This window comes from Oreochromis aureus, linkage group 3 (assembly GCF_013358895.1).
Source record: "Oreochromis aureus strain Israel breed Guangdong linkage group 3, ZZ_aureus, whole genome shotgun sequence".
Lineage (NCBI taxonomy): Eukaryota > Metazoa > Chordata > Actinopteri > Cichliformes > Cichlidae > Oreochromis > Oreochromis aureus.
This window is the reverse complement of record NC_052944.1, coordinates 90,628,120-90,639,071: the sequence shown is the minus strand read 5'-3', so window position 1 is coordinate 90,639,071 and position 10,952 is coordinate 90,628,120. Positions and strand designations below refer to the sequence as shown.

The 10,952-nt window shown below is 44.9% G+C and overlaps 1 protein-coding gene across 1 annotated transcript; it reads left to right on the top strand.

Annotated features, from left to right (window-relative positions):
• The first annotated feature begins 405 nt into the window (after positions 1–405).
• On the top strand, positions 406–2,040 carry LOC120434559 (nuclear factor 7, brain-like). The gene is made up of 2 exons (XM_039602835.1): positions 406–530; positions 632–2,040. Exon 2 carries the CDS (start codon positions 649–651, stop codon positions 2,038–2,040), a length of 1,392 nt encoding a protein of 463 aa, XP_039458769.1. The 5' UTR covers positions 406–530; positions 632–648.
• Positions 2,041–10,952: the final 8,912 nt, after the last annotated feature.

Below are 10,952 nucleotides of genomic sequence, written 5' to 3'. Positions count from 1 at the left end.
AGGCTGTTTCCCACGGTACTATTATTATTGCATTTGAGTTGCATTTATATAAAGTGATTGTTGGGTTTTCCTCTGTATCTATTATTGTACGATATACTGTACAATATAAAGCGCCTTGAGGCGACTGTTGTTGTTATTTGGCGCTATATAAATAACATTGAATTTAAAATTGAATTGCTAGCTGCATCACAGCATTCATGCACTGACCTGTGCATGTGACATGAGATAAAAGCTCTTTATTAGTAACTTTTGCAAACTTCTGGCAGGTAAATATCTGAACTTCGTATTGAAACACACGTTAGTTAAAAGTGAAACAGCAACATTTTTCTCCTCCACTCACGTCACTCAAATGCTACAAACCAGGAAACAGGAAGTTCCTCTTCCTGTTTCCTGAGTAAGAAGAGACACAGACGATCAGACTGAGTTCAGACCAAACTAGCAGCTTCCTCTGAGTGAGTCCAGCTACAGGAGAGAAAAGTGGAAAACTCCAACACTGCTGCTTCAAGCTGCTGACGCTCCACACACTGAATGTGAGTTTGAGCAAAAACACGACTCAAAGGAAGTTTCAGTGAAGGTGGTAGAGGAGGGAGGGGAGCCAGGACTGACTGTACTTCCTGTCTGCTGTTTTCATCTTCACTCACAGACTCAATGGCTTCCAGATCAGAGGAGGATCTCTGCTGTCCGGTCTGTCAGGAGGTCTTCAGAGATCCTGTTCTTCTGTCATGTAGCCACAGCTTCTGTAAAGACTGTCTGAAGAGATGGTGGAGAGAGAGACCAACACATGAGTGTGCAGTTTGTAACAGAAGATCTTCAAGGGATGAACCACCTTTAAACCGAGCTTTAAAGAACCTGTGTGAGTCGTTCTTACAGGAGAGAGATCAGAGAGCTTCAGAGGCTCTCTGCAGTCTGCACTCTGAGAAACTCAAACTCTTCTGTCTGGACCATCAGCAGCCAGTGTGTGTCATCTGCTGTGCCTCAGAAAAACACACCAATCACAGATTCAGACCCATCGATGAAGCTGCACAACAACACAAGAAGGAACTTCAGGAAACTCTGGAGCCCTTAAAGAAGAAGTTAAAGGTTTGCAAACGAGTTCAAGTGAAGTTTGATCAAACAGCAGAACACATTAAGGTCGAGGCCCGATACACAGAGAGGCAGATTAAGGAGCAGTTTAAGAAGCTTCACCAGTTTCTAGCAGAGGAAGAGGAGGCCAGGCTGGCTGCACTGAGGGAGGAAGAGGAGCAGAAGAGTGGGATGATGAAGGAGAAGATGGAGGCTCTGAGCAGAGAGATAGCAGCTCTTTCAGACACAGTCAGAGCCACAGAGGAGGAGCTGAGAGCTGAAGACGTCTCATTCCTGCACAACTACAAGGCTGCAGTGGAAAGAGTCCAGCGCTGCCCCCTGCTGGATGATCCACAGCTGCCCTCAGGAGCTCTGATAGACCAGGCCAAACATCTGGGAAACCTGACCTTCAACATCTGGAACAACATGAAGGACATGGTCTCCTACACTCCTCTTATTCTGGACCCAAACACTGCTCATCCAAACCTCATCCTGTCTGAAGATCTGACCAGTGTGAGATATGGAGGAGAGAGGCAGCAGCTTCCTGATAATCCAGAGAGGATTGATTTTTACAGAGCTGTCCTGGGCTCTGAGGGCTTTAATTCAGGGACACACAGCTGGGATGTTGATGTTGGAGACAATTTATTTTGGGACTTGGGCGTGTTAGCAGAGTCTGCGCAGAGGAAGGGAAGCATACAGTCTGGATTATGGAGAATAGCTTCCTTTGCAGGTCTATACTCAGCACTCTCACCATCAGCTCCTCGCACTGATCTCTCAGTACAGAAGAAGCTCCAGAGGATCAGAGTGAATCTGGACTGGAACAGAGGAAAGCTGTCGTTCTCTGATCCTGATACTAACACACACATACACACCTTCACACACACTTTCAGTCACAGGATGTTTCCATTTATTTGCAATGATGGTAAAGTGAAGGTGTTGCCGTTGAAGGTGTCAGTGTCAGTGCAGCAGATGAGTTGAGGATGATGATGTTTCTAATGTTGTTTCCTGTCAGTGAATTGAAGCTGTTAAACTGCAGCTGTCCTCCTGCTGCCTCGTTGTTCCAAAGCTCTTTGTTTCTCTTTTAGTTCTCACTGTTTCTTTCTGTTTCTGCTGTCCACCTTTTCACATGGAAAATCATTTCACTGTTTCTCACTGAATGACTCCCCAAACTAGATTTGAAATTCTATCAAGTTTCTAATCATTACAAGTGATTCATGTTTCTATTTGATGTGTGTAAATGGAGATGATTTAGTTTGCTGGGATATGGACTGACATGCAGTGCTTTAAGTGGGCCGGTACGCGCCGGTACTCAGTACCGCCACTTCTAAATATAGCTCTTGAGAGTACCGCCACCTCTCCATGCGCCCAGAACGTGCTTTTAGCGTACCGGTACTCTCATTTGCACATCTGTTATAATCGTTTTGCTGCGCTGCCGCTTTTCAGAGCGCCCTTCACAAGCACGCTTCCTAATTCGTCCCACCGAGAGCAGAGACTACATTACCCATACACCAATGTGTTTTACAAGTGAAAAGCGCATGCGTCGCTTTTGCCGTTGTCATGTCAACAACTCAACGTGGTCCGGAGAGGGTGTGTAAAACGCGCAAACAGCTGCTCGGTTAAAATACAAAAACAATGAACACTTAATATGCTCTCCTGGCTTCAGACTCTGAGTAGGAAAAGAACAACGTCAGAATCAGAGGACTCACTGGCTGACACCCCACCAAGCCAGAATGATATCGCTGCAGGTCAGACGCAAGCTAATGAAAGCTGCACTAGTGCGCAGCCGCATGACGACGGCACTTTTGGCGACGACGAGGGCGAGAATGACACCATTTCTACCGATGACAACAGCCGCGTTAGCGAGCATGAGTGGCCAGAATGTTGGTCCCAAGCACAAGTCCGGTATTTCTCCACAAATTACAAGTGGCTGATCAGCAGAAATCAAAAGTTGGGTTGTAGTGTGTGTAGTCAAGTTTGTGCTCGCGTGGACATGCAGCAAGGGCAGAGAGTGTCGCAGGAGTGGAGTGGGTGCTTAATCTCGTCTTTTGGAAGGGACAAGGCTGCACAACAAAACTCACTACGAAAGAAAATAAAAGAGGACAGAGACTCAATTTATCACAAGAAAGCAGTTGAAATAAAAGAGAAGGCAACACAAAATACAATGCAAAAACACATTGAAGATATGTGAGAAAGGCTGACTACGCTTCAACTTGCAATGTGTTTAGAACAGCTTATAAGATTGGCAAGCATGGGCGCCCCTTTACAGACATGCCAATAGATGTCCAGTTGCAAGTCTTAAATGGTGTCAAGATGGGCAGAGTTTTGCACTCTAATAACTCATGTGCAAATATACTGGATCACATTGCAGCTGAAATGAAAAAGAAGGTAGTCAATGACATAGTGATGAATGAAAGAAAATTGTGTGTGCTCATTGATGAATCCACTACAATAAGTGGAAAGTCTGTGCTTGTCGTGTGCCTGCGGTCAGCTATTTCCAGTGAAAATCCAGACACAATATTTTTTGAACTGATTGAGCTGCAGGGGACCACAGCAAAGGACATCACTGAAGCACTGTTAGGATGTCTTCATAATAATGGCTTTGACCCTCACTACCTACCTACAGGAACATTTGTTGGCATTTGCTTGTGATGGAGCCTCAGTGATGCTTGGGAGGAAAGCAGGAGTTGCTGCGCAGCTTTGTTCCAAATTCCCTTACCTGTTTGTCTGGCATTGTTCCAATCACCGACTGGAACTGGCAGTTTGTGATGTTTTGAAGGAGGTAGGAGGAATCAACCACTTTAAAATATTCTTAGATCAGCTTTACTCCCTCTACCATGCATCACCAAAAAACCAAAGGGAGTTAACCGAGAGTGCTCACAATGTTGGACAACGTCTCCTTGTGATAGGCCGTGTTTTATCAGTGCGTTGGGTTGCTTCAAGTGAGAGAACAGTGAAAGTAGTATGGGAGAACTACCAAGCTCTGCAGGTACACTTTACAAGTGCTGCTGCTGATAGCAGCAGGGACTCAAGAGAGAGAGCAAAATACAAATTAGTTTATAATTTATTTTATGTACATTTTGTTAAAAAAAAATTTCAATACCTTTTTGCACATTTTATTTATGTTCAGTAGCTCTTTCTAGCTCAAGCAAATCCACAAACTAATAAAATGATTTATTATTTTGTATAAGGTTGTCTGTTGACTGTTGTATATAAAACCCATTCAATATAGTTGGTGTTACCTCAGGGGAGGTGGAAAAAAAATAGAGTACCGGTACCTCTTTTGGGCCACTTAAAGCACTGCTGACATGTGTTGAATGGGAGGAGCAGTTTGTTGTTGTCTTCTTGTCTGTTTATGACAACAATAAATATATTGTTGAAACAATGATTCATGTTTAACTCCATATATGAAATGTTTCTGATCTTTGAATTCTGTTTGATTAAAGACTTTCTTCATGACACAAATGAGATTTCAGTGTATTAATAGAACTAAATAAGCTCAGAGTTGAAAGGCTGGAGTATTATGTACGTGCTTCACTGTCAGTGTCTTCAGGGGGATTCAAAGGGAAACATCAAACTGCTGTAATGAGATAAACTAGTTGGGCTGAACACACTTATCTGTAGTTTGTCTCCATCCAGGATCATCAGAATATAATGAACATGTGTGAAGAGCCAAAAAATGCTGCTCCCCTCTCAGCATGATGAGCTCCAGCCTTTGTTAACAGGACAACAGGAAACATGAGACAACTTTCAGAGACAGTAACCAACTGTGGCCACAAGATGGCAGCAGCTGATCCTTTATTGGACAGAACGACTCTGTGACGTCATCAGAGAGACGGCCTTTACTTTGATAGATCTGACGTCATGTCTGCACTGCGATGATGAAAGCTGATAAACACATTGTTATTGATCCATGAAATCACCTCTGTCCTCTCAAGTGTAGCTGTTTACAGAGCTAAAGAAGTCCTTCATCATCAACACAGAAAAACATGTATTTCCTGTATTAAGTGACGTCATCCTCACTCTAACCTCTTACATACATTCTGTTCAGTTTTCCTGCTGTAAGAAATAAACTGTGTGCAAATATAAATGCAGGGAAACATCCATTAATCACAGGTGAGCCGTTTGTTTCTGACTCACATTAAATGAGGCTTCAGGTGTAAATACCTCAGAAGTGTTTCTGAGTTCAGTAGAACCAGACCCAGTCAACCATCATGGCATCCACAGCACTACACAATGCAACAGAAAGGCCTTCATCATCTGCTGAACCACCTCTGAACCACGACGCTCTCCCTACATCTAAAAGCTGTTAGTCAGGATGAGATGCTGCTGTGATCGCTCAGTTTACCTGTGAGATCTTTGTAAATATTGTCTTTGTTTCTGAAGGAAACACCTTTAGTCTGTTTTTATTTGGAGCGCAGATCTGGGCGTCCATCACTTTAACCTGCACACGTTTAGTTATTGAGTGTAGTTGATGTTTGGCAGCATTTTATAAGTGACAGTTCATGAACGGTGCAGGAACAGAGGACGCCTGACCATCCTACCTGTGTCAGTAAGAAAACTTTCATCACAACTTCACAACTTAACACAACTGAAACCTGAATTCTGTGTTGCATAGTTTACTAACAGTGTGTGCTAACACTGAAGTTTGTTTCCTCAGAGCTGCTGGGACAAACCACAGTGAGCGGCTACAGAGTTTTAGTTAAGGTGGTTCTAATATGTGACCTGTTGAATTATTTACAGGGATTTATTTTTCATTTAAAGCATCATTTGTGAAGTTTTTATGAAGTTTAGTTCTTTTATGTTCTTTGTGCAACTTTTAGATTTTCTTCTCTTGTGTTTTAACTCTTCAGGTTTCCTGTAACAGAGATGTAAACCACCGTTTTCTGATGGTGCTGCACTGTGACATAAACACTGCCACTTTATTAGGTACACCTTGCTAACTGCAGGTTATAACCCCTGCTGGAAACATCCCCACAGATTTGGATCCTTATTGCCATGACAGCACCACACAGCTGCTCCAGATGCTGCAGGATGCTGGTCAGGGCTCTAAAAGTCAAACTTTACTGAAAGTAAGAAACCTGAGAGGAAATAAACTTTGGACTTTAGTAAGCTGAGCTCTGAAGCTGTGATGGAGCTCAGTCGGTGTGAAGGCGGCTGCTGTGTAACAAATGTTTGTCTGAGGTGCTGCGACTGATCCTGGTCATGTTTATTTAAAGAAGTCTGTGATGAAGCAGGCTGTGCAGTCCCAGCTCTTCATCAGTTAACAGTCCTCCAGAGCTGCTGCAGGGAGCTGACTGTCCTCCAGGTGGCACTAAGTGAAAACAGTCCAAAGAAATAAACTTGAGTGTTGCCTGTTGCCTATTCTGTGTAGAACACAACATGGGGTTGTATTTTTTTCCTTTTCAGACACTCCTGTCACTCCATTCACCAGGTCATCATAGAACTCCCACACACATGGAGCTCTTCTGCAGTATGCAGTGTAATGCCCCAAACCATCACTGCTCATCTTTCCATGGAAAGCAATTCATGCTTTCAAAGTGAACGACTTTCCTTGGAGAACCAGGTTGGAGGGACATTCACTCAATGGAAATTCTGTTTGGTTTGCAAGGTCAGTATCAATCCACACAATATCTCCGATGTTGTAGCTGTAACTGTCCCTGCACAGAGCTCATGTCTTCTGTTTTGAATTCTGATGGACACAGAGATGGATTGGAGAGTGGCCTGAGGCAGTTAGACTCAGGTAGGCCAAGTCCTGTTTCCACAGCAGTGCCAAGATGAGCCATACCAGACTCTTTGAGGACAGAGATGGCAGGAGGAACAAATGGCACTTCCCTTGTCATCCCTTTGCTGAGGTAGCAGTGCTGTGAAGAGCAGTGTTTGGTAAAATAAACACTTGAGATGTTCCTCACTGTCTTAGCAATTACAGCGGAGATATTGCACTGAGCATCGATTTGGATGGCACCAGACCTCAACGAGACAGCTTCAAACATTACACTAAGCAGCTCTGCTCTCCTCCTGTAGGTTTGTTGGGTCACACCATCTGTGGCAATGACTTTCACCAGCTGCAGGACTGGGTTTTCACTGTCCTTCAGAACAGCATTTTGAAATGTGGAGCTGTCACAGAAGGCACAACATAAGCACTGGAAAAAATGCATCAAATGCACAGGTATTGAGCACAGACACTGTTGATTCCCCTAATCTAATAGGCTGATGGAGGATTGCATTTTTTAATAATCCCACCTTCATTCTTTTTGCCCCAAAAGTTTCATTTGCATGGAGCCATTCGGTACATGGATCCTTTTTTTGGGTGGAACAGCCAGGCCCCTCCAGTTCTCAACTGCATCTTCATCAGCCTGGAGAATGTTTGTGGCAGCATCAGATCCCACAAACGGGTGAGCATCCATTTTTATTTTGTCTTCTGCACTGTGAGTCGTCATGGATCCAGAATTGGCATCTGTGACTTTCAGTGATCCCACTGTTGCCTCATCTTTGATCTTTTCTTTTGCAGAACAAATCCGCATATTTCCCTCGATGAAGGAAAGATGACGAGCAATGAAGCGATCGACTCGAACAGGCAAGTTTTCATGTTTGATGTTAGGTCTAATTGTTGAATGTTGCCATTGTGTTTCTTAAATTTGTACAGTCTTAGTTCAAGCAGTATTATCAAAGCCATTCCTTTGATCCTGAGCACCTCTAACCACTCTGTGTTGGGGGAGGTTTTATTGGAGATACATCCTATCTGAAAGATCTGTTTCTTGTGTTGTAAGCTTCCTGCTTTTACGACCCTTTGGTCAGCAGGAGGTCTCACACACACACACACACACATTCCTACTTACATATAAATGTTCACACATATACATACAATGCCTTAGAACCATGTGGGCGTTGCTTTGCTGTGTTTTGTGTGAACTGTCTCTCAATAAAAGGCAGCGAGAGGAGGCCGGATTTGGGGTCATTTCCATGCTGGACATAGATGAGGCCTCCCTTGCGCAAGTAATCGATCGATCGCTGACTGTCTTGTTTTCATTCATGATGAATAAGCCTCTAGAATTAGCGGGGTTTGTGGGAACAGACCCAACATTTATTTGGTCCTTCGAGCCGGATCCTAACACATCGCATCCACCGCGAGGAGAGGGAGAGGACGCCACCGCAACGTCTGGGATGATTGACGGAAAGCCCTGGTGCCTTGATGCTTGTCACCAGGCCGGAAAGTTTGCGTCTGAACTCCCTCGGGATGGATGGCGATTGACGGGATACAGAGACTCTTCCATGAACGGAAACAACACGAACAGTAAGTACAGAAGGCCTTAGAGAGCGGCTACGTGACCCTGCGTTGATCGTGAGGTGCGGGAGCGCGCTAGCCACGTGAGAGACGCAGGCTTCTCCGCCGTGTGGGGCGTGGAGACAACCTAGGTTCGGTGACTCTGCCGTGAGGAGTGTTCGGAATCTCCGCCATTTGGGGCGTTTGGAGAGTGTCCGACGGTTGAATTCTCCACCATATGCGGCGTTTGAGAGTTTTCAACAGAGCGCGCTGGCTGTGCGTGTAGACGCAAGCGATAGGCCTATGTGTGTGTGTGTGCGGGCCAGACGTGGTCTGCGTGAGTGTGGCTGATTGTTGTCTTGTGTGAGAATGTCAGGGGAAAATTCCCAAATAGAAGGCTGCCAAAGTAAAACAGAGACACAATGAGACAATATAAAAATCACATGTACATGGGGTGAACGTCTGAAGAGACAGTCACACCAGTACTCTTCTTTATTGCAGTTTATATAGGCATGTAGGTTACACAGCAGACGGAGGCAGTCTCCGCCTGTTCTCAGAATATAGATTGCTTAACTGACAAATGCATATCTTACTAAACATTCTGTCCGTACTATACTAAACGTCTGCTTAAGTGTCATTTTCTGTTGCTCTTTGCACAGGAACTTGTCTTCACAGGCATTTGATAAGCATAGGCAAGGCTTCATGTTTATCAGAGTGAATCGTCATTCAGAGTTTACACAATCACAAGCAAAGCATATTTGAATAATAAACAAAATCTTTTCACATTTCCCTCCTGTTGTTTAACTTTCACACTAGTTAAAACACCATTGGTTTATTATCTGTGCATGATTTCTTGCAGCGCATTTTTAATCAGCACGTCATACATTGGTGTTATTACAGTATTTCAGTGTCAGGGGGATTATCATCATCTTCGTCCATGGGCAGTGTCAGGTATGCCTGCACATGGACTGCAACAACTTTTATTAATCATTGATTGTGCACATGGCAAAATACAAGAAGTAAAACAACAGAGTAGGAGTAGAAGAACTCCTACAAAAACCAGTCCTTTTATTAAAGAGATTTCCAGGAACCACTCAACAGCCAGGTAAGCCAATCTTCAGTGTTCGTGACATAGTCCTGTTGCTGAGCGTCCCTGAGTTGTTTCAGCGTGCGTAAGGCGTCGGTCATGTTGGAAGAGTGAACATTATCTGGAATGTACGTACAGCATGTGTTGTTAAAGAGTATACAGAGTCCTCCTTTTCAGCTAGAATCATGTCCAGTGCGACTCGGTGTTGCATCACAGTTATGCGCATGAGGGCATCAATCTCTTCATTTTGTTGATTGTTGATTTTGCATGAGGCATTCAGGAACAGTCCAAAGCGGTAATCCAAAGTTTCAATCCTTAAAATGTTCTTTCCGGTGCCCACCCATGGAAACAGTGAGTGGAGGACCTTTTGTCCGGTGGTCCAAAGCTTAAATCCCTCTGGCACATCACTGCCATAGATGGGGTCATGTGGTTGCACTGTGGAGACGTCTCATCGTCGTCTTGTAGTCTGAGAGATATTTACAGCTGACATCCTGAAGGTGTGGTCTGAAATGAAGATTGGGGCACAGGTGCCCGTCCATCCGGGTGGCAGTATGAAGTAGGCACGTTGTCCACACAGCCAGGCCATTCCCTGCACCCAGTAGGTGCCGTTGCTGGGCACGGACGTGTTTACAGGTGCGCCCTCTCCGTTGGCTGTGGTTTGGTTACAGTTGGTGGTGTCGCCTAGGGGTCTGTTACCGTTGTCTTGTCGGTAGCACATGGAGTGGTTCTTCCCTCGGGTTTGGTCCAAGAACACTGGGAAGTGAATGGACGTGTTCCGATTCGTCACGTTGAAGTTGATCCAGAAGAGCTGGTCACACGTTCCGTTGTCAAATCCAGTGTTTTCGACGGTGATTACCTCGTATTGGGGTGGTCCCTGAAACATACTAAAGAAGGTTAAGCACATAGATGACAGAGCTTGTCTCATCAATGATGATTTTCTTATGTTGATAGCCAATGCCCGTGAAGCTGGCAGCGCACTTGGCTTGTGTTTTATTCATGTAGTTTCCATAAAAAGTGGGATGTGTTGAAGTGCATGGCATGTGGGAGCAGACGTAACATGCAGTGTTATTAGGCTCTCCCTTAGTTCTGTCATGTACGTAGCGGTACCATGCGTTATTCATCCATGGGTGAATGTGGTCTTGTGTCATGTCACGGAGGTGTGAATTGTCATGAGTCCGTCTCGTCCGTAGATGGTGCTGTTCGTTTTCTGTACCATCCTCTAGAAACATGAGGAGTCCTGCTGAGAGTAGGAGGACAGCCACGAGGACAACAGGAGTCTTCATGGCGACCAAACACACCTAGGTCCTCAGGTGAGTAGACTACTGGCAAGAAGCAGAGGGCGGGATATACCCGATCAGCCCTCCCTTCACCAGTCAGATCACCTGAGGGTAGGGGTGCCGGCGCCTAGGAGTCTGGGCTGTCACTCACTTTCTTGCAGTGGCTTTGGTGAATCCAAGATGGTCTCTCTGCTATCTTACAGGCAGTTGGTGTGGTGATAAGCACTTGGTATGGGCCTTCCCAGCGGGGCGAGCTCCAATTCTT

Coding starts and splice junctions, on each gene's coding strand:
- LOC120434559 (XM_039602835.1), top strand. CDS start 649: ATGGCTTCCAGATCAGAGGAGGATCTCTGCTGTCCGGTCTGTCAGGAG.